General features: G+C 45.6%; 1 protein-coding gene across 1 annotated transcript in view; it reads left to right on the top strand.

Annotated features, from left to right (window-relative positions):
• The window catches only part of LOC144695154 (major histocompatibility complex class I-related protein 1-like), a 34,272-nt gene extending 12,560 nt beyond the window's left edge, over positions 1-21,712 (top strand). Inside the window, exons 2-5 of the mRNA XM_078566050.1 lie at positions 11,985-12,245; positions 14,759-15,034; positions 16,217-16,489; positions 21,308-21,712. Coding sequence (XP_078422176.1) covers positions 12,059-12,245; positions 14,759-15,034; positions 16,217-16,489; positions 21,308-21,471 — 900 coding nt within the window. The 5' untranslated portion in view covers positions 11,985-12,058 and the 3' untranslated portion in view covers positions 21,472-21,712. The remainder of the gene's footprint in view (positions 1-11,984; positions 12,246-14,758; positions 15,035-16,216; positions 16,490-21,307) is intronic.
• Positions 21,713-24,465: the final 2,753 nt, after the last annotated feature.

Below are 24,465 nucleotides of genomic sequence, written 5' to 3'. Positions count from 1 at the left end.
AAAGCAGTCAAATAAAGAATATGGGATCTGAGCTTTATAAATAGGGGTATAGAAGCCTCCTGTGCTGTAACTGTTTTATGATTCAATGATTTTTTTTTGCCACTTTTGCATTATGGCATTCTATAAAGTTGTGTTTCGTCCACATTTTCCCACTTAATCACCATTTGACATTTAAATACCTAAGCTCTAACTGTTAGCCCACACCAATGTCTCCATTACTGTGAACGTTCCTCTTCAAGGAGGAAACCATAGCAAAGTGGCTACAACGGGGCAAAAGAGACCCAGCCTGTTAATCCTTTTCTTATAGGTCTTTTTGGGAGGCCCTGCCACCGGTGACAACACCGCCTCCACATTGGCCCTCGAGGGCCCGGCCACAGGCGATGGTGAATTGGCCTTTGGGCCCGAGCTACACCCACCCTGGGAAGGATTAGCCATGATATATTTTTTTTAATTATATCTATTAGTTTTTTTTTAAATAAAGTTCTCCCTGGAGAAGGGAGAGGGGGAGAAAGGTTGAAATAACCTCCCCCTTTAATGCAGGAGAGGAGAGGAGGGAGAGGGGTAGAGGACAGGGAGGCACAGGAGGGAAAGGGGAAAAGTCCAGGTGGGTGTCTCCTGGTCTGAAGATGGATGGTGGGTGAGGGCTTGTTTATCTTCTGATAGGGGGAGGCGATGCCTTCAGCCAGCAATGGCCACTGGAAAAGGGGGGGGGGGGGGGGTGGGGGGGTTGGGGGTGGCAGCAAGATGGTTGAAGCCACACACACACACACACACCCCCTCCCTCTTCCTTCCCCAAGTCCTCCTGGTAGTCTTCTGGCCTCCCCCTACAACACACAGTTCTTAATAACCCCCACCTGAAACAAAGCAGTAAGTCCAGACACCCACCTAGGATGTTAAAAGTCCCAAGGTCAGGCCTCCTGGTCTTCCTGTCCTGTAGCAACAGTATGGTCTTCCTCTCTTCCTCTCTCTCTTCTGGCCCCGCAGGAGCAGCAGCAGCAACAGACACTGCACCCAGGAGCAGCAGTAGAAGCAGTAAGTCAGTCGTATTCAGCTGGAGCAGCAGGAACACCTCCTCTCTCCTCTGCATCCAGCTCCACACTGAGCAACAACAATCTCAACGAGGTCATTAAGAAGGGTATACCCATGCAGTTTTGGTATCACCTTGTAAATCTTCTCTGCACCCTCTCCAGTGCCTCTGTATGCTTTCAGCACAGCACACAGTACGTACTAGCTTTAATCGTAAGTTCATTCTGTTATATCTAAGTTTATGATTTATCAAGCTATGTTGAATAAATTGGGAGTTTCTGTCGAATTGAACTGCATGGAAAGGGTTAAATACCTATGCTATTTGAAACATGTCTGCAGAGGACGGATGTGGGTTACAGTTGTGATGACTCACGGAAGATGAAATTAATTAGCTGCTAAACCGCAGTGAGCAGCATCTGTGGAAGATTGTTCAAGCTGGGATAAATCAGACCTTAGGGCGTTTAAAACAGGTAAAAAGGCAATGAGGAGGGTTCAAAAAAAGATTAATGAGTATCAAAGTTTAAAATGAGCAGCAAAAGTATAAAAGTTGCAAGAGCATATTTCTGCAAAAGGACAAGAGCTGCCAATAGCAGGGCTGGATGATCAGAATTGAAGAGGAGGCAGACCTTTTGGGGTATCTCGAGGACAGTGAGAAGGAGAACAAAAACAGAATTACCTGGAAAAACTCAGCAGGTCTGGCAGCATCGGTGGAGAAGAAAAGAGTCGACGTTTCGAGTCCTCATGACCCTTCAACAGAACTGAAGTATAGTTAGGAGAGGGGTGAAATATAAGCTGGTTTAAGGTGGGTGGCGGGGGGAGAGAGAAGTTGAGGGTGGGGTGATTGTGGGGACAAGCAAGCAGTGATAGGAGCAGATAATCAAAAGATGTCACAGACAAAAGGATCAAAGAGGTGTTGAAGGTGGTGATGTTATCTAAGAAAAGTGCTAATTAAGAATGGACGGCAGGATACACAAGGTACAGCTCTAGTGGGGGTGGGGTGGAAAGACTAACAAGGTATTAGTTGTAGATTTAAAAATAATGGAAATAGGTGGGAAAAGAAGAATCTATATAAATTATTGAAAAAAAAAACAAAAGGGAGGGGGAAGAAACGGGGTGGGGATGGGGGAAGGGGGAGTTTAAGATCTAAAGTTGTTGAGTTCAATATTCAGCCCGGAAGGCTGTAAAGTGCCTAGTCGGAAGATGAGGTGCTGTTCCTCCAGTTTGCGTTGGGCTTCACTGGAACAATGCAGCAAGCCAAGGACAGACATGTGGGCAAGAGAACAGGGTGGAGTGTTAAAATGGCAAGCGACAGGGAGGTTTGGGTCTTTCTTGCGGACAGACCGCAGGTGTTCTGCAAAGCGGTCGCCCAGTTTGCGTTTGGTCTCTCCAATGTAGAGGAGACCGCATTGGGAGCAATGAATGCAGTAGACTAAGTTAGGGGAAATGCAAGTGAAATGCTGCTTCACTTGAAAGGAGTGTTTGGGCCCTTGGATGGTGAGGAGAGAGGAAGTGAAGGGGCAGGTGTTGCATCTTCTGCGTGGGCATGGGGAGGTGCCATAGGTGGGGGTTGAGGAGTAGGGGGTGATGGAGGAGTGGACCAGGGTGTCCCGGAGGGAACGATCCCTACGGAATGCCGCCGGGGGGGTGAAGGGAAGATGTGTTTGGTGGTGGCATCATGCTGGAGTTGGCGGAAATGGCGGAGGATGATCCTTTGAATGCGGAGGCTGGTGGGGTGATAAGTAAGGACAAGGGGGACCCTATCATGTTTCTGGGAGGGAGGAGAAGGTGTGAGGGCGGATGCGCGGGAGATGGGCCGGACACGGTTGAGGGCCCTGTCAACGACCGTGGGTGGAAAACCTCGGTTAAGGAAGAAGGAGGACATGTCAGAGGAGCTGTTTTTGAAGGTAGCGTCATCAGAACAGATGCGATGGAGGCGAAGGAACTGAGAATGGTATGGAGTCCTTACAGGAAGCAGGGTGTGAGGAGCTGTAGTCGAGGTAGCTGTGGGAGTCGGTAGGCTTGTAATGGATATTGGTTGACTAAAATCCACCAATATAAAATATAAAATCCTCATATAAAGTCCTGACAGGACTGGATGCAGGGATGATGTTTCCTCTGGCTGGGGGGTCTAGAAGAAGGGGTCACAATCGCAGGATACAGGGTAGGCTATTTAGTACTGAGATGAGGAGAAACTTCTTCACTCAGAGGGTGGTGAGCCTGTGGGATTCTCTACCACAGAGGGCTGTGGGAGGCAAGTCACTGAATATATTTAAGAAGGAAATAGATAGATTTCTAGAGTCTAAAGGCATCAAGGGGTATGAGGAGAGAATGGAAGTATGGCATTGAGATAGAGGATCAGCTATTATCATATTGAATGGCAGAGCAGGCTTGAAGGGCCGAATGACCTACTCCTGTTTCAATTTTTCTATGTTTGTATGAACACTATTTGGAGGAAGCATTGAGGTTGGTGGGACACAGAATGTACTCTGGATGGGGGCTTCAATGTCCATCACCAATAGTGGCTTGCTAGAACCACTACAGACTGAGCTGGCCGAGTCTAAGGAGCATAACTGCTAGACTGGGTCTGCAGAAGGTGGTGAGGGAACCAACAAGAGGGAAAAGCATACTTGGCCTCATCCCCACCAACCTACATACCATAGAGGCATCTGTCCATGACAGTATCAGTAGGAGTGACCACCGCACAGTCATTCTGGAGACAAAGTCCTGCCTTCACAATGAGGATACCCTCCATTGTGTTGTGTGGCACTACCACCGTGCTAAATGGGATAGATTTTGAATAGACCTAGCAACTCAAGCCTGGGCAACCATGAGGCACTGTGGGCCTCATCAGCAGCAGCAACCACAATCTGTAACCTCATGGCCTGGTATATCACCCATTGTACAATTACCACCAAGCCAGGGGATCAACCCAGGTTCAATGAAGAGTGCAGCAGAGCATGCCAGAAGCAGCACCAGGCATACCTAAAAATGAGGTGTCAACCTGGTGAAGCTGTAACACAGGACTACATGCATGTCAAATAGCATAAGCAGCAAGTGATAAAGCTAAGCAATTCCACAACCAATAGGTTAGATCTAAATCTGCAGTCCTGCCACACCCGGTCGTGAGTGGTGGTGGACAATTAAGTAACCCACTGGAGGAGGAGGCTCCACAAATATCCCCATTCTCAATGATGAGGGAGCCCAGCATATCAGTGCAAAAGATGAGGTTGAAGCATTTACAACAATCGTCAGCCAGAAGTGCTGAGTGGATGATCCATTTCGGCCTCCTCCAGAGGTCCCCTGTATCACAGATGCCAATCTTCTGCCAGTTCAATTCACTCCATGTGATAATGAGTGTGGCATCAAGGAGCCCTTGTCAAATAGAAGTCAATGGGAATCGGGGAAAACTCACCATTGGTTAGAGTCATACCTAGCACAAAGGAAGATGGTTGTGGTTGTTGGAGGTCAATTATCTCAGTTCCAGGACATCACTGCAGGGGTTCCTTAGCATAGTGTCCTAGGCCCAACCATCTTCAGCGGCTTCAGCAATGATCTTCTTTCCATCGTAAGGTCAGAAGTGGGGATGTTCACTGATAGTGCCAGGCAATGACCATCTCCAACAAAAAAGAATCTAACCTTCGCCTCTTGACATTCAATGGCATTACTGACTTGGAAATATATCATCGTTTCTACACAGTCGCTGGGTCAAGATCCTGGAACTCCCTCCCTAACAGCACTCTGGGTGTACCTACACCACAGAGACTGCAGTGGTTCAAGAAGGCAACTCAACATCACCTGCTCAAGGGCATTTAGGATGGGTAATAAATGCTGGCTTCACCAGTGACACGCACATTCCATAAATGAATAAAAAAAATTCCTGACTCTATTTCTGAATTAAACAAAATTAGTTGTATTCAATCTGGAAAAGTGTGAGGTCATACATTTGGGGAGGGCAAACAGGACAATGGAATACTCAGTAAACGGCAAGTTATTGAGAGGTGTTGAGGAATTGAGTGACCTTGGAGTGTATGTATACAGGTCCTTGAAGGTGTCAGGACAGACAGACAAGGTAGTCAAGAAAGCATATGGAATGCTTTCCTTTATTGTGTGAGGTATTGAATGAAAAAGTGGGGATGTAATTATGGAACTGTATAAAATGCTGGTTAGGCCACAGCTGGAATTTTGTGTACAGCTTGGTCACCACATTACAGGAAGGATATAATTGCTCTGGAAAGAGTACAGAAGAGATTTACAGGAATGTTAAGATAAAAGCAAAATACTGCGGATGCTGGAAATTTGAAACAAAAGCAGAACATGCTGGAAAAACTCAGCAGGTCTAACAGCATCGGTGGAGAGAAAAAAAAACAGAGCTCTGAAGAAGAATCATACGGACTCGAAACGTTAACTCTGTTTTTCTTTCTCTCCGCAGATGCTGTTAGACCTGCTGAGTTTTTCCAGCATTTTCTGTGTTTGTTTATAAGAATGCTGTCAGGGCTTGAAAATTGCAGCTATGAGGAAAGATTGGATAGACTCGGGTTGTTTTCCTTAGAACAGAGGAGGCTAAGGTGTGACCTAATTGAGGCGTTCAAAATTACAAGGGGCCTGGATTGGGTAGACAGGAAAGACTTGTTTCCCCTAACTGAGGGGTCAATTACCAGGGAACATAGATTTAAAGTGATTGTTAGAAGGATTAGAGCGGACATGAGGAAAATTTTATTTCCCCCAGACGGTTGTGCGCGTCTGGATTCACTGCCCAAGTTGGTAGTTGAGGCTCACATGCTCAACTCATTTAAAAGGTACCTGGATCTGCATCTCAAGTGCAGTATCCTGCAAGGCTCTGGACCACATGCTGGAGAGTTGAGATTAAAATGAGCAGCTAGTTTACTTTTTTCTCTTTTTTTGGCCAGCGCAGACACGATGGGCTGAATGGCCTCTTTCTAACCGTAACTTTTCTATGGCTCTATGGAGACAGACAGACACCTTAATCTGTAACTTTGGATATCCAAAAATAAAATTTGAGAGGAAAATAAAGCAAATTCATCCCAATGTCCTACTCAATCCCCATATTCCTCTGCTAATCCTGCTGCCCCTGCTCTTTCCACATAGACCTGAATCCCAAACTAACCCCACTGCCTCACTCTCTTCCCATAGCCCTGTATCAATCCCAAACTAATCCCACTGCCTCACTCTCTTCCCATAGCCCTGTATCAATCCCAAACTAATCCCACTGCCTCACTCTCTTCCCATAGCCCTGTATCAATCCCAAACTATTCCCACTCCTCTGCTCGCTTCCCATAGCTCTATATTGATCCTAAACTAATCTCACTGTCTCACTCAATCCCCACATAGCCCTGTATCAAACCCAATTTAATCCCACTGGCCTGCTCTTCTCCCCATAGCCCTGAGTCAATCCAAAACTAATCCCACTGCCAAAGCCATTGAATTCCTGCAGTGCAGCCAGGTGTTCAGGACAGAGCTGCCGAGATTTTCAGATCCCGCCATTTCCTTCCATTCTCTCTGCTCACGGTCCTGTTCCTTAAGTGAGGAACTGGGATCTGTGCCCCCGACTCTATTTAATGCAGCAGTTCTCTGTTTTTGCCAACTTTGTAATAAGGACCTTGATTACCTATCAAATAACCGAATGGTGCTGAAATAGTAATCAGTTACAGGGTCAGCAACCATTCCTTATGGGACAGAGGGGGAGCAGGTGTGTGGTGTTTCACGTTGATGCATTTGATCCTTTCATGTTGCCCCTTCCCACCACCCAGGGGAGGTGTCAGCTGTGGCTTAGTTCGTAGCACCCTCGCCTTTGAATCAGAGGGTTGTGGGTTCATGTCCCACTCCCCGAAACCAAGAACTGTGATTGTACTCAAAAGAGTTGCAATCTGTGACTGTTGATAACTCGAAAGAGTTTCCCACTGCCCAGGGTGCCAAACATTGCATCTCAACAAAACAGTGATTTTCTTAATTTCTTTCATCTTGCTGCTCACGACATGTTCTCCTCTGCACTGAGGAGGCCAATAGCACATTGGGTCTTTCTTTTGCTAACACCTGCATTCAGTCTGCAAGCAATGACCACTGAGCTTCTGGTCACCTGTCATTTCAATTCTTCACCCGACTTCCACTCTGACCTTTCTGTCCTCAGCATCTGACACTGATCCATTGAAGCTCTTAACTTTCAATTAGGCACTTTACTGCCTTTTGGGCCTAGCAATGACTATTAAAAGTTTAGATGCTGACCACTAAAGGTTTCCTGGATCCATCTTTTGATTCTAATCTTGTTTCTTTATCACCCTCTTTCACCTTCATCAATAATTCTCTTTGTTTCTATCCTGCTCCCACTTTCCCTCCCTCTGTACTTGCTTAAAAGCTGTTCATCTGCAACATCCAGTTCTGATGAAAGGTCATTGACCTGAAATATTAACTCTCACTTTTCACAGATGCTGCCTGACCCACTGAGTATTTCCAGTTTCTCTTCTTTTAGGTCTGATTTCCAGAACACGCTGTAATTTGCTTTGGAGTTGACATTGGGATGTGAAAAGCGCAAAGAGATGACTGATGCACACAGTGGAAACAGAGGCCACAGAGGGTGCAAATGAAGATGGGCCAGAGCTGGAGGTTGCAGAAGGTAGAGAGGTAGATTCTGCACTGTGATATCAGCGCTGATCCATCAAGTCAAAAGCTAGTGAAACATTTGAGGAAGCTTATGCACTGGGTGAGATAGGGCGAGGTTTTGATGACTTCTGATCTCCACCTAACAATCACTGACTTCTTTGGAGCATTATAAATACTCCTGGGAGGTGAGCATTTCTCTTCAGTTGGTAAGGGATACTGTATTCTCCCTGATGTAAGATAGTGTTAGAAATTCAGACAAATGAAGGTTGTTACTCACCTTTATTTTTGTAAATACCCATTTCATTGGAATTTACGGGGTTGTCCATTGGGGTTGAAGTTAAGCAGGTTTCACTGAATCATGGTAGTAAACCTGCACAGAACCTCTTCAGTGGCAAATGCATCCTTCCTGAGGTGCAATGCCCAGAACTGAATGCTGTACTTCAGAGCCGAGCAATGCTTTGCACAAGCAACCTGAGAGGGGAAGGGTTAAATCTCAAAAAACACTCATTCTCTATATTTTTGATACATATTTAACTTACTGGTAAGCAACAAGTTACTTCATAATGCAGAGTTACTTCATGTAATCTTTCAAATCCACCTTTGAAATTGAATCTAAGTAGACTCCAGCCCCAGGTAACCAGTGACCAGAACAATCCTTTCAGCCTCACTGGACCTGGTTATCAGATCTGCTGCACGACGACCAATAAGTAGCTTCACTCCAGCTTGGTGTTCAAAAGCACAAGAGATTACATTACTGTTATAGCACCTTCTCTCCTGGTTAATCAGTGTCCTGTGTGTTTTTACAACATGCTGCTTGTTACTTTACTGAATGTTTGCTCTGTGTCCTCAGTCTCCTCTGGTAAGCAATTTAAAGAGCTTATATTTGTGGACAGTATTAGGGGGAGACCCGCAGTGTCACGAGGTAGTGTCGAGAGTCCCCTGGGCCTGGAGCATTTTCTTTGCCTTCGGTGTGTCAGTGATTCAGAGTAAGGACGATCCCTGCAGGAGAGGGTCACAGTGAGAAGTTGTGTTAAAGATTTGTTTGCAAAGTTTTTCAATGGGGCAGCTGTTTGATGGCCTGACAATTATTTTCAAAATGGACATACAAATAATAGTAATTGAGGTGGCATGAATTAGAGCTGTAACTTGGAAGGGAAAAGAAGGGAAGGTGAGGGGTGGGGATGAGGATTGGAAAAGGCAATGGAACTGAAAGGAAGGGATGAGAATGGGAGGGATTAGGAATGGAGAATGCAAAGGGGAAGGGCAGGGAGAGAATTTCTTTGAGCAATATTTATGCCCTTCCCTCGGTGGGTGTTTGAAGTAGGTTTCTTCTTTTCTCTCTCACGTAATGGACCAGATTTTCGCTTGACCTCCTGGACATTAAACATCAGCTGGGCTGAGGAACAGAAAGGAGACCTGGCCTGGGTATGGGATTTTCTGGAGGTGGGTTGGATCTCAATCACAGGAACGTGCAGCAGCTTTTTTTTTCCCCCTTGTGTGATCCTCCTCTCCGGGTTTTGCTTCCTGCTCTCCTCCCAGTTGCTACTTAACATTCAGGTGGCGAAGGTGGAAATCTGCCCCGATGTTACTCAGCTACAGTCACGCCTGATATTGCATTGGGGTGGATTATTCTTCCTCTTCCCCCACTCCCCATCCCTTGTCAAACCTCATCAGCTCCTCTCACTCCGCGGAACTGATCTTAAAGTTCATTTCTACATTTTAAAGCCCTCCGTGGCCTCCATCCTTCCTGCCTATGCAACCTCTTCCAGTCGTAGTTGCCACATGCTGCTCCACTCTGGCTTATTCTCCACCTCCATTGCCTCTGCTCTGGTAGTTCTTGAGTCTCAGTCTCTCATGCCCCAGTCCTCTTCAGCACTCTTCCTCAGTATGTCTGCCTTGTCTCTTCCCACCCTCCAGAAGCTGCTGTAGATCCTTCTATGTGAACTGTGATTTTGAATCTGCTAACGCTCCTTATTCTTGGCTTTCCCTCCTGCTAGGTGCTCTGAGGTGTCTATCTGTATTGATGTAAGCTGCTGTACCCAGTCAAAGCATCTCATAGAAACAGGAGGTTGCTATTCAACCCCTGGAACCTATTCCACCATTCAATTATATTATAGCTGACTTCTATCTTCACTCCATCAATCCGTCTTGCTTCCATTACCTTTAACTTCTTTGCCTAACAAAAATCCCATCCATCTGTTTCAAAAAATTCACCTGACTCTCCCAGCTTCAACAACTCTTTGAGACAGAGAGTTCCAGATTTCCATCATCTTTTGTGTGAAGAAGTGCTTCCTGATGTCACTGCCCCCTTGTCCTGCAATCCCCCACTAAAATTTAGTTTTATTTGTTTATGGGATGTGGGCATCACTGGCAAAACCACATTTATTGTCCATCCCTAACAGTTTTCCTCTATCCACCATTTCAAATTCTTTAACCATCTAAATTACACAGCCCCTTACTCTTCACTATTTAATGGAGCATACACTAATCAATGCAACATATCCTCATATTATAACAGCATTAGCTCTGGGTTCAAACCACCTCATGTAATGAATGCAGTTTCCTTCAAGACACCAGTGATTACACTTCAGAACTACTTCATTGGTTTGAAGCCTTTTGGGATGTCCTGAGGTTGTGACAGGCGCTATATAAATGTAAATTCTTTCTGAACCTCCTCCTCCATCATTCAGGAGACACTGAAGTCGGTGTAGAGTCTAACCCTGCCCTCCGGCTCCACCTTCGCCTCACAGAAACACAATGAACTTTGGCACTGCCCAAGCTGCTGCTCTGCCCAAGAATGAATTTTTATTTCTAAGCAAACTACAGGTTTATTATAGTCTGAGTGAGTCAAGGTCAAAGTGAACAATGTGTCTGATTATGGAGAGAATTCGCTGCTGACTTTACAGTAATTCAAAACATTCCTGAGATATGGGGAGGTGGTGGTGTAGTGGTAATGTCACTGGACTAGTAATCCAGAAGCCAAGCTAAAGCTTTTGGGGACACTCAGTTCAAATCCCACCAAGGCAGCTGGTGGAATTTTAATTAAATAATAAATGTGGAATATAAAGCTAGTCTCAGGTAGGGTGATCATGAAACTATCATCGCGTGTCGTAAAAATCCATCTGGTTCAATAATGTCTCTTAGGGAAGGAAAGCTGCCATCCTTACCTGGTCTGGCCTACATGTGACTCCAGTCAATGTGGTTGACTGTTAACTGCCTGCTGAAATGGCCTAGCAAGCCACCCAGTTCAAGGGCAATTAGGGATTGGCAACAAATTTGCCAGCAACGCCCATATCCCGTGAATGAATATAAAAATAAATCATCTTACTGTGTTGTTAATTTGAATAAATTGGCATATCGGACAATGCCAGTGTACCCACCTGTGGCGGGAGAATCACGAGAGGAATTTTCCAGTAAGGATTGCTGGCGTCCATTTTGAGAGGTGGCAGAAAACCCCGGCTTCCATATTCCAATATTCCTCTCCGTGAAAATAAACGCTCCCTTTGCTCCTGTAATGATGATGTTTAGCTTATGCCCCTATTGTTACTGACTCACCAAACAATAAGAAATGTTGATTCTCATTACTTTACTGACCCCACCAATAGCTTTGCCACCTCAATAAGATCTTCTTGACCTTGTCTGTCTCAGTGGAAAGAATCCCAGTCTCTCCTCGTTGCTCAATCCCCTCAGACCAAGGGAATGACCTGGGCAAATCTCTTCCACAACCTCTCCCTGACCTTGACAGGATCCAAACTTGGACACAATATTGTAACTGTGATCTTTGGAATTCTCTATCCCAGAAAATTGTGGATGCCTATTCATGGATATTGTAGTAATTATAGTTTTGGGAAATGTTGGACTGTAGCTTTAAGAATATCCTGTGATGTAAGATTGCATGACCTGTGTAAACCAATGTGTTAACAGTGTGGGTTACCTCCACAGACAGTAGAGATGAAGTTATGGAGTTGAAAGCACACATGTAGTTGCTGCTGGCTGTCTAGTAAATAAACCAAATATTTCCACTAAGGAAGTCTGTCTGAAGAGCAACTCTGTAACAAACTGGTGACAAGGCAGCTCTATAACAGGTATATTTGGGACTGAGCTTGATAGATTCTAGGGCAGTAAGGGAATCAAGGAATATGGGGATTGGGCAGGATAATGGAGTTGAGCTAGAAGGTTAGCCATGACCTTATTGAATGGCAGAGCAGGCTCGAGGGGCCTTGTGGCCTACTCCTGCTCCTATGTCTTGTGCTCTAATTTAGTATTAACATGTGCCATTCTCACTTTCAGTTAGTTTACAATCGATGACAATTTGAGTCAGGTTCCTGTTTGTGACCCTGCAGATTTTCACATCCTCGCATTCTACTACTTACTGAATTTTGGCCAGGCTGAGCTGCCTGAGTACAGTTTGGTGGCGATGCTGGACGACTGCCAGATAGCCTATTTCGACAGCACCCTGCAGCAGATTGTACCCAGACAGCGATGGATGGCTGAGTCCTTCCAGAGGGATCATTGGGCTGCCATGACTATCACAATGGCAGGATTCCAAGGTCTCGTCAGAGGAAACATCGAGATATTTTACCGGCAGCGCCGTGGAGCTTCAGGTAGGTGTCCTCACAGTGACAGTGTAGTGACCATGACTGGAGGAAAGGATTTGTATTGATACAGAGCCTTAGAAATTTCTGAACCACTTCACGCCTAATAAATGACTTGAAATTAGCTGTTCATTGTCACTTTCTGGAATAACCTGGCAACCCTCTGACAGTGCAGCACTCCCTCAGTACTGACCCTCTGTCAGTGCAGCACTCCCTCAGTACTGACCCTCTGACAGTGCAGCACTCCCTCAGCACCGACCCTCTGACAGTGCAGCACTCCTTCAGTACTGACCCTCCGACAGTGCAGCACTCCCTCAGTACTGACCCTCTGACAGTGCAGCACTCCCTCAGCACCGACCCTCTGACAGTGCAGCCCTCCTTCAGTACTGTCAGCCCAATATACTACTTTGGCACAGTGATAATATTAGCTCACTGTCAGAGTTATGAAATCTGATTGGACAGGCAAAAAGTATGAACTAAACGTTGGGCAATATAGGAGAACAAAATCTCTAAAAACTTCCTCTGCTGGCGAATTGAGGAAGGTGCAGAAGACTAGACTGGTCCCTGTTAACCTCACAAACCCTTGATAACTTGAAATATCATCCTGCTTCCTTTCAAACACTCCAATCCACACTCACTGCATATCCTGACAAATTGTTCCCGAGATCAGTGATTCCTTGTCACAAGATGCTCCTCTTGTCTTCTAAACCATGGACTGCTTGGGCCAAATGGCTTCTTTCTCTGCCGTAAATACTATGTAAGCTTCTACTAAGTTAAAAGTTCTGCACAGCGGGACTTCTAAAAAAAAAATTTCTTGAGATGTGGGCATCGCTGGCAAGGCCGTATTTATTGCCCTTTATAAAATGAAGAGACGGTGGTGGTGAGCCAGGTGGATGGAGTCTCAGTTGAATGTAACTAGGAATGTAGGAACTGGATAACGTTTCTCAGTCCCTCGAGCCTACTCCATCATTCAGTTAGTTAACAACTGATCTGCATTTTGACCCATCGACCTGACTTTGCTTATCGTTTGATATCCTTACCCAACAAAAATCTTTTGATGAAAGCAAAATACTGCGGACGCTGAAATAAAAATGAAAAATGCTGGAAAAACTCAGCAGGTCTAGCAGCATCTGTGGAGAGGGAAACAGAGTTAAAGTTCCGAGTCTGTATGGCTCTTCTTCAGAGCTGAAGAGAAGTAAAAAATCTTTTGATTTCTGCCTTTGATGTTCCAATTGTCCCCCAACATCGATGGACTTTTAGAGAGAGAGAGAGGGACAGAGACAGAGAGAGTTCCATCTTATTATCACCCTTTCTGTGGAAAAGTGCTTCCTGATTTCGCTCCCAGATGTGCTGGCTCTAATTTTAAGATGATGCGATTGTCCTTGGTTTTTTTCCCCCCAAATTAAACTTTATTTCTAACATTTATAAAAGTACATTAACAAAACATTTCAAATTTGACATCATATAACTTGCAAAATGGATCAGTTTCATTCAATGCAGTGGCAATCTGAGGTGCCTCACTACGCTTAAAATTACAGGTTATACTTACAATGTACATTTATATGTCAAACGTATGGCCCAAGGGGTTTTACACGGTTTCCAGCCTCTCAGTATACAATGGCAGGAGGGCCTTAGACAGTGGCCTTTCCCCATTGAGCCTCTGCAATGGCTGTTCCAAATGTTACTGCGTCCATGGGCACGCAGTCCTGGACTTTGGGATGTGCCAGTCTGCAACACTGGATCATTGACAGCTCTTGGCACTGGAAGACCAACAAGTTTCGGGCAGGACAGAGTGTGCTGTTCACCCGAGTTCATGGTCCTCCAGCAACAGATGACGTTTATCTCTGGATGTGTCCCTGGGAACAGCCCGCAGAGCACAGAGCCCTACATTATGGAACTGCTCTGGATGAATCTCGACAAAAGCTGCTGCATCTTATTCCAGACCTGCTTAGCAAAAAGGCATATTCCAGAGGGAGGTGGGTGATGGTCTCTTCCCCAACACAGCCACCTCAAGAGCAGTCTGCAGAGAGGGTGTGACTCCGGACTTGCAGAGAGGATCTGATTGGGGAGGATCTTTCTCATCAAGCTATGCCTTGCGGCTTGTTTGAAAGTCCTGGCGATGAGGTATTCTTCCAAATAACTTTGACAGTCTGCTCAAGGAATCATTCAGCAGGAGCTACCATCTCTTTTCACTGCAGGGCAGAGCCCTGAAGACATTTCAATCCTGATTGTCCTTGATTCCCCCCCATTAGGGGAAATTGTTTCTGTGGAATTCCTTCCATTAAGCTCTCCACCTCTCTCTCCCTCTTTGAGGTGTTACTGAAAACTGACCCCTTTATAAAAGCTTTCGATCACCTGCCCTGATATCTTCTCGTGTGGCCCAGGGTCAAATCTAGTTCAATGATGCCCCTCTGCAAAGCCTTGGAACATTTTATGCTGTTAAAATTGCTGTATAAATGCAAACTACCTGATTGAACCCTTTTCACGTTGTGGATTGATTTGAATACTAATGCTCTTTCCAGGTATTTTCTTTGTCCAGGGAACATGTGGCTGCAAAATATCCAGCGATAATTCTACAGATGGCTTTATAAAGCTGGGATACAAGGGAGAGGATGCATTTGTTTTTGACAAGGACAGAAGAAGTTGGATCGCGCTAAATCCAGAGTTCCAGAGGTTAGCAGCCCGATGGAATGCCAACTCCTTCATGAACAAGTACTTCAAGGCTCTGTTGGAAAAGGACTGTGTGAAATGGCTGCTGATTTACCTCGAGTGTGGGCAAGGGGTTTTGCAGAGGAGAGGTACGTCGTGGGAATGGTGACCAGAGGGAGCGCCCCCCCAGTGGTACAGACTAAATTTTATGCCCGGGTCTCTCCTTAGCCAGCTGCTCCTGGACAGGGTACAAGTGAGTTGGTGCTGCAACTGGCCACAATGCACAGCAGTGCTTGCTGTAGGGTGTGAGGTGGGGAGGGGGTAGGATTTCGGCAGCTGAGCTAAATTCAATTTTTTTACCTAGTCATCATGTCAGGATGGGATAGGATTGGCCTAAGCTATAATACCCACTTTGTTGAATGGCTTCCTGGGTCTCATTGTGTGAATAATGGGTACCTGTGTGCCATGCAAAAGTGTGGCTTTGTGTCGAATTATAGAGAATTCAAAGCGCAGAAAGAGGCCATTTGGCCCAACTGGTCTATGCAGGCATTTATGTTCCACACGAGCTGTTTCCCAGCTGACTTCATCTCACCCTATCAGTACGTCCTTCTATTCCTTTCTCCCTCATGTGCTCAGCTAGTACAATGTAGCTCTACTATTCACCTCAACCACTCCCTGGGTGAATTGTGAATTTCATATTCTCACCACTCTCTGGGTAAGGAAGTTTCTCCTGAAGTCTTTATTCATGACTATTGTATATTTATGGTCTTTGTCATCTGCCCAAGTGGAACAACATTATTCTTTATTCTTTCATAGGCTGGCAAGACCAGCAATTTTTCATATGCTTCATAATTCCAGATTTTATTAATCAAATTTAAATTCCACCAGCTGCTGTGATGGGATTTGAACCCTTGTTCCCAGGACATTAGCCTGGGCTTCTAGATTACTAGTCCAGTGAAGCTACCACAATGCCACCACCACCCACTCCCCCATCTTCTCTACATCTCCATACTGAACCCCTTCATAATTTTAAAAACATCTAGTCGGTCACCCCCTCAGCTTCTCTTTCCTTATGTTGTATGTCACAGCACCAGTCACCTGCCTTCAGCTGAGAAGGTTGATGGACAGGGAAATGATAAAGGAATTAAAAGAGAATTTGTCATGAATAGAAAGACAAAATCCAAAAGGTGCTGGAGTTCTGAAAGAACTAGAAAAGGCAGGTAAATCTCGGCAGCACCTGTGGAGAGAGAAAGGGGGTTAATTGTTAAGGTTGATGACCTCTCATCAGAACTACAAGGTCAGTGATTTTAGTCTTTGTTTCAATCTGTCAGCCACCCCGGAGGTGTTCATTGGGAATAAGACCGAGGCTGAGCGAGGGCTGAGGCTCTCCTGCCTTGTGACGGGCTTTTATCCATGGCCCATCGATGTGACGTGGCTGAGGAATGGCGAGGAGGTCTCCGACAGTGAAACCAGTGGCACGCTGCCCAACCAGGATGAGACATACCGGGTGATGAAAACGATTGAGCTAAGTGGAGATGATGGGGAGAGATACTCCTGTCATGTCGAGCATGCCAGCCTCCTGCAGGGCCTTGACATGCCCTGGGGTAAGTGACTAGTTACATGGTGGCAGGGTCCTTCCACCAGCCCTGGTAGAAAATAGGACAGAGTGTTTGGAAAGGGCTAGGAATCTAACTTCAAACACACCAGATAAAAGGACGACAATGAGAAAGGGGCCGGGAAATACAGGACTGAAGGTGTTGTATCTGAATGTACGCAGTATATGAAATAAGGTAAATGAGCTTGTGGCGCAGATTGAAATTGGCAGATATGATGTGGTTGCAAGGGGATCAGGACTGGGAGCTAAATATCCAAGGATATACATCCTATCGAAAAGATAGGCAGGTTGGCAGAGGGGGTGGGGTTGCTTTGTTAGTAAGAAATGAATTTAAATCGATAGCAAGAAATGACGTAGGGTCAGATGATGTAGAATATGTGTGGGTAGAGTTGAGGAACAGCAAAGGTAAAAAAAACCATAACGGGAGTTATGTACAGGCCTCCGAACAGCAGTCAGGATGTGGGGCACAAGATACACCAGGAGATAGAAAAGGCATGTAAGAAAGGCAAGGTTGCAGTGATCATGGGGGGATTTCAATATGCAGGTAGACTGGGAAAATCAGGTTGGTAGTGGATCCCAAGAAAAGGAATTTGTGAAATGTCTACGAGATGGCTTTTTGGAGCAGCTTGTGGTGGAGCCCACTAGGGAACAGGCAATTCTAGATTTACTGATGTGTAATGAGGCAGATTTGATAAAGGAGCTTAAGGTGAAGGAACCCTTAGGAGGAAGTGACCATAATATGATAGAATTTACCCTGCGATTTGAGAGAAAAAAGCTGGAATCAGATGTAGCGGTATTACAGTTGAATAAAGGCAACTACAGAAGCATGAGGAGGAGCTGGCCAGAATTGACTGGGAGACGAGCCTAGCAGGAAAGACAGTGGAACAGCAATGGCAGGAGTTTCTGGGAGTAATTTCGGAGACACAGCAAAAATTCATCCCTAGGAAGAAGAAGCATACTAAAGGGAGGACGAGACAACCATGGCTGACAAGGGAAGTTAGGGACAGCATAAAAGCTAAAGAGGAAGCATACAATGCGGTGAAGAGCAGTGGGAAACCAGGGGATTGGGAAGCCTACAAAGACCAACAGAGGACAACTAAAAAGAAATAAGGAGGGAGAAGATTAAATATGAGGGTAAACTAGCCAGTAATATAAAAGAAGATTGCAAGAGTTTTTTAGATATATAAAGGGTAAGAGAGAGGCAAAAGTAGACATTGGGCCACTGGAAAATGACGCTGGAGAAGTAGTAGTGGGGAGCAAAGAAATGGCGGAGGAACTGAATAGGTACTTTGCGTCAGTCATCACGCTGGAAGACACGAGTGACATCCCCAAAGTTCAAGAGAGTCGGGGGGCAGAGGTGAGTATTGTGGCTATTAACAAGGAGAAGGTGCTAGGAAAACTGAAAAGTCTGAAGGTGGATAAATCACCTGGACCAGATGGATTACACTCCAGAGTTCTGAAGGAGATAGCTGAAGAGATAGTGGAGGCGTTAGTGGTGATCTTTCAGGAATCACTGGAGTCAGGGAGGGTCCCAGGGGACTGGAAAGTCGCTAATGTAACCCCCCTGTTTAAGAAGGGAGTGAGGCAAAAGATGGGAAATTACAGGCCGATTAGCCTGACCTCGGTCGCTGGTAAGATTTTAGAGTCCATTATTAAGGATGAGATTTCAGAATACTTGGAAGTGCATGGTAAAATCGGGCAAAGTCAACATGGTTTCATCAAGGGGAGGTCATGCCTGACAAATCTGTTAGAATTCTTTGAGGAGGTAACGAGTAGGTTAGACAAAGGAGAGCCAGTGGATGTTATCTACTTGGACTTCCAGAAGGCCTTTGACAAGGTGCCGCACAGGAGGCTGCTCAGTAAGATAACAGCCCATGGTTTTAGAGGCAAGGTACTAGCATGGATAGAAGATTGGCTGTCTGGCAGGAGGCAGAGAGTGGGGATAAGGGGGTCCTTCTCAGGATGGCGGCTGGTGACTAGTGGAGTTCCGCAGGGGTCAGTGTTGGGACCACAACTTTTCACTTTATACATTAATGATCTAGATGAAGGAACTGAGGGCATCCTGGCTAAGTTTGCAGATGATACAAAGATAGGTGGAGGGACAGGTAGTATTGAGGAGGCGGGGAGGCTGCAGAAGGATTTGGACAGGTTAGGAGAATGGGCAAAGAAGTGGCAGATGGAATACAACATGGGGAAGTGTGAGGTCATGCACTTTGGTAGGAAGAATAGAGGCATAGACTATTTTCTAAATGGGGAGAGAATTCAGAAATCTGGAGTGCAAAGGGACTTGGGAGTCCTAGTCCAAGATTCTCTTAAGGTTAACTTGCAGGTTGAGTCGGTAGTTAGGAAGGCAAATGCAATGTTGGCATTTATTCGTGAGGACTAGAATATAAAAGCAGGGATGTGCTACTGAGGCTTTATAAGGCTCTGGTCAGACTACATTTAGAATATTGTGAGCAATTTTGGGCCCCATATCTCAGGAAGGATATTCTGGCCCTGGAGAGGGTCCAGAGGAGGTTCACGAGAACGATCCCAGAAATGAAAGGCTTAACATATGAGGAACGTTTGAGGACTCTGGGTCTATACTCAATGGAGTTTAGAAGGATGAGGGGGGATCTGATTGAAATTTACAGAATACTGCTGATAGAGTGGACCTGGGGAAGATGTTTCCATTAGTAGGAGAGACTAGGACCCGAGGACACAGCCTCAGAGTAAAGAGAAGACCTTTTAGAACAGAGATGAGGAGAAACTTCTTTAGCCAGAGAGTGGTGAATCTATGGAATTCATTGCCACAGAAGGCTGTGGAGGCCAGGTCATTGAGTGTATTTAAGACCGAGATCGATAGGTTCTTGATTGGTAAGGGGATCAAAGGTTACGGGGAGAAGGCGGGTGAATGGGGTTGAGAAACTTATCAGCCATGATTGAATGGCTGAGCAGACTCGATGGGCCGAAGGGCCTAATTTCTGCTCCTATGTCTTATGGTCTTATCACTCGGTTCGCTCATTCAGAGCAAGAAGCCCCAGGGTTGGGTTAGCTGGTCTTGCCTGTTTATTTTTTAAAAGGTGAGAGACTGCTAAGTGTTGGTAGTCAGAAGGATTGGGGCATTCCTATACAATGAGGGATATAGGCCTCATGAGCCTGTTCCACCATCCAGTGATTGAGCTGTGACTCAACTCCAGTTACCCTCCTTTGTCCCAAATCCCTTATTAATATGGTTAACAAAAATCTATCAATGCCATTTTTTTAGAAATTAACAATCGATGTAGCATCAATCACCTTTTGCAGAAGAGACTTCCAAACCATAGAACCATAGAAAAGTTACAGCACAGAAGGAGGCCATTCAGCCCATCTTGTCCATGCTAGCCCAAGGGCACTCAGGTGCCCTTTCTAATCCCACCTTCCTACACCCGACCCATAGCCCTGCAGTTTACAGCACTTAAGGTGCAGATCCAGGTACTTTTTAAAAGAGTTTAGAGTTTCTGCCTCTACCACCAACTTAGGCAGTGAATTCCAGACACCCACTACCCTCTGCGTAAAAAAGTTCTTCCTCATGTCCCCCCTACACCTTCTGCCACTTATCTTGAATCTATGTCCCCTGGTTCTAGAATTCTCCATCAAGGGAAACAATTTTATCCTGTTCGCTCTATCTATTCCCCTCTTAATTTTGTATTCCATTAACCCACTTTGATTATTTTCTGAACCTATTCAGGACATTTTAATGACCTGTGTACCTGGACTCCCAAGTACTTTTTGGACTGCTGCTGTTTTACCCTTTCCCCATTTAGAAAATAGGCTGTTCTATCCTTTTTAGATCCTAAGTGGATGACCTACATTGAAATGCATTTGCCATAGTTTTGTCCATCACTTAGTCTATCAATAACTCTTGTGGGTTCTAAGTTTCCATCTACACTGCTAACTAATTTCTTTGTGTCCTCAGAAAATTTGGATATACAGCTTTCCATCCCATCAACTCTGTTCTAAATAAATAGTGGATAGTTGAGGCCACAACACTGATCCCTGTGGACTCTAGTCACATTATGTCTAGGGTAGGGTGCAAAAGAGGATTGATGTAGAGGTTCAGCAATGATTTTATTGATTGATGGATCAGGCTTGAGAGACCATATCACCTACTTCTGCTCCTGTTTCTTATGTTCTTACGATATTCTTTGCTGCTACAATGTAGACTGGATTAAGCTGTTTCACTTGGCCCACAACAGGAGGACAACAGGACTGTTGAGCTGGGGTGCGAGTGGGGTGTATACTGCAGAAACAATATTTGATTGAGCGAGTGATCAAGTCTATGGAACAGTCATTTGGCCCTTTGTGATTGTGCTGTTTGCTAGAGTAATCCCAAATTAATCCCATTGCCCCACTCTCTCCCCATATCCCTTTCTCAATCCCAAACTAATCCCACTGTCTCACTCTCTTCCCATAGCCCTATATCAATTGCAAAATAATTCCGCTCTCCCACTCTCTTTGCATAGCCCTGTATCAATCCCAGACTAATTCCACAGTCCTGTTCTCTCCCTGTAGCCCTGTATTGATCCCAAACTAATCCTATTGTCCTCCTCTGACCTCATAGCCCTGTATCAATCTCAAAATGGTCCATTGTCCCACTCTTCCCCCCATAGTCCTACACCAATCTCAAACTAATCTTGTGTTCATGAAAGGTTGCACATAAATGTAAAACATTATTTCTCGAATATCAGACATGGACAGTACTAGTTTGTGGCTTAATGAAGTACAGAATTGGTAGTAAATTATTATTTATCAATATCATTTTAATAACACTGTTATGTGTCAGCAGAGAGAGTGACACAAGGAGGCGTGAAGGTCAGAATTGTGATTGGAGCAGCAGCCCTCTCACTCACTCTTCTTGGCATTATCATTGGGTTTGGTTTCTGGAGGCAGAGGCCAAGTGATGTGACAGGCAGCAACCGGCAGAGACTGGCAGAGACCAGCAGGCACTGACAGAGACTGACGGAGGCCAGCAGAGGTTGACAGAGACTAGTAGAAACTGGTGCAACCGGCGGAGGATGTGCAGAGACTGATGGGAGATGAGCAAGCACTGGCAGAGTCCAGCAGATAGTGGCAGAGAGCAGCAATGACCAGCAACAACTGTCCGAGACAGTTGAGAATGGCAGAGATCAGAGAGACTGGCGGCAACCATCAGAGAATGGCAGAGACTAGCAGCGATCAGCAGAGATTGATACATTCATGGGGCAAAGATTGTTCATCTGCTTCTTAACTGTTATTTGTAAATGTAAAATAAATCTTCAAAAAATACATGCTGCTGAGACTGTCAAGTTCCTTACTGCTAACCGACTGTGTTTCCATTCCCAGTAGCCAATGCCCGGGAATAATTTATTTTCTTCCATTCTCTTCCCACATTCTCCTCAGATTCCGAACACTTTACTGGGGATCATGCCAGCACCCTCCAGAACAGATCCTGTGTTCCTTCTTCGGATATTTGATGGAGCTCTGTGGAGCTAGTGTTACTGTGTATTTGTCCATCCTGTACCTGTCCTGGGAGTGTTTGATGGGGACAGTGTAGAGGGAGCTTTACTCTGTATCTAACCCTGTGCTGTACTTGTCCTAGGAGTGTTTGATGGGGACAGTGTAGAGGGAGTTTTACTCTGTATCTAACCCCTTGCTGTACCTGTCCTGGGAGTGTTTAATGGAACAGTGTAGAGGGACCTTTACTCTGTATCTAACCCTGTGCTGTACCTGTCCTGGGAGTGTTTAATGGAACAGTGTAGAGGGAGCTTTACTCTGTATCTAACCCCTTGCTGTACCTGTCCTGGGAGTGTTTGATTGGACAGTGTAGAGGGAGATGTACTCTGTGTCTAACCCCGTGCTGTACCTGTCCTGGGAGTGTTTGATGGAACAGTGTAGAGGGAGATGTACTCTGTGTCTAACCCCGTGCTGTACCTGTCCTGCAAGTGTTTGATGGGGACAGTGTAGAGGGAGCTATACTCGGTATCTAACCTCGTGCTGTACCTGTCCTGGGAGTGTTTAATGGAACAGTGTAGAGGGACCTTTACTCTGTATCTAACCCCGTGCTGTACCTGTCCTGGGAGTGTTTGATTGGACAGTGGGTAGGGAGCTTAACAAAAAAGGTTTTTTTTTCAACAATACTCATGTGAACTTCCTGTGATTTGTGTGCAACAACCTCCAAATCTCGTTGAATATCAACATTGCGCTGTCTCTCCTGTTCAAAAAAAATTATGCTTTTCATTTCTTTCTTTCGAATCGCCTCACGCTTCCCCATTTTATACTCCATCTTCTTGCCCTGACTGTTTCTCTTTCTCTTTGTAGCCTCCTCTCAATGCTTACTTTCCCACCTATATCGTCATCAAACTCGGATATACATTGATATAATATGCAAATAGCTGAGGCTCAGGCACTGATCCTTGTGGCACCTTACTGGTTTCACTCTGTGATCCCTCAAATTACCCTTTGTTCCCTACTCTGGTTGCTACCCACTAACCAATACTCAGCTCATATTACCCCCTTAAGCCATGACCTTATCTAACAATCCCCAGTGCTTTTCGTACCTTCATTTTTATTGCAGCAAAAGAAAAATACTGCGGGTGCTGGACCTTCCCTTTTGTTCTTCCTTTTACTTCCGTCTCCTTTTACTTCCTTGTTGCTACCTTCAGTGCAATCCACAGTAACTCTGACCTGCTGACTACCAGTTGGACACCACAGATTGCTCTGAGACAGAGATAAAAACAAAAAACTACTGCGGATGCTGGAAATCCAAAACAAAAACAGAATTACCTGGAAAAACTCAGCAGGTCTGGCAGCATTGGCGGAGAAGAAAAGAGTCGACATTTCGAGTCCTCATGACCCTTCAACAGAACTGAGTAAAGTTAGGAGAGGAGTGAAATATAAGCTGGTTTAAGGTGGGGGTGGGGTTGGGGGGAGAGAAGTTGAGGGTGTGGTGATTGCAGGGACAAGCAAGCAGTGATAGGAGCAGATAATCAAAAGATGTCACAGACAAAAGGATCAAAGAGGTGTTGAAGGTGGTGATATTATCTAAGAGAATGTGCTAATTAAGAATGGATGGCAGGACACTCAAGGTACAGCTCTAGTGGGGGTGGGGTGGAAAGACTGACAAGGTATTAGTTGTAGATTTAAAAATAATGGAAATGGGTGGGAAAAGAAAAATCTATATAAATTATTGAAAAAAACAAAAGGGAGGGGGAAGAAACGGGGTGGGGATGGGGGGAGGGAGTTTAAGACCTAAAGTTGTTGAATTCAACATTCAGCCCGGAAGGCTGTAAAGTGCCTAGTTGGAAGATGAGGTGCTGTTCCTCCAGTTTGCGTTGGGCTTCACTGGAACAATGCAGCAAGCCAAGGACAGACATGTGGGCAAGATAACAGGGTGGAGTGTTAAAATGGCAAGCGACAGGGAGGTTTGGGTCTTTCTTGCGGACAGACCGCAGGTGTTCTGCAAAGCGGTCGCCCAGTTTGCGTTTGGTCTCTCCAATGTAGAGGAGACCGCATTGGGAGCAACGAATGCAGTAGACTAAGTTAGGGGAAATGCAAGTGAAATGCTGCTTCACTTGAAAGGAGTGTTTGGGCCCTTGGACGGTGAGGAGAGAGGAAGTAAAGGGGCAGGTGTTGCATTTTCTGCGTGGGCATGGGGAGGTGCCATAGGTGGGGGTTGAGGAGTAGGGGGTGATGGAGGAGTGGACCAGGGTGTCCCGGAGGGAACGATCCCTATGGAATGCCGCCGGGAGGGTGAAGGGAAGATGTGTTTGGTGGTGGCATCATGCTGGAGTTGGCGGAAATGGCGGAGGATGGTCCTTTGAATGCGGAGGCTGGTGGGGTGATAAGTGATGACGAGGGGGACCCTATCATGTTTCTGGGAGGGAGGAGAAGGCATGAGGGCGGATGCGCGGGAGATGGGCCGGACATGGTTGAGGGCCCTGTCAACGACCGTGGGTGGAAAACCTC

The sequence above is a fragment of the Cetorhinus maximus genome, chromosome 21 (assembly GCF_964194155.1).
Source record: "Cetorhinus maximus chromosome 21, sCetMax3.hap1.1, whole genome shotgun sequence".
Taxonomy (NCBI): Eukaryota; Metazoa; Chordata; class Chondrichthyes; order Lamniformes; family Cetorhinidae; genus Cetorhinus; species Cetorhinus maximus.
The sequence above is the reverse complement of the archived record's forward strand: the minus strand, read 5'-3'. Positions and strand labels throughout refer to the sequence as shown.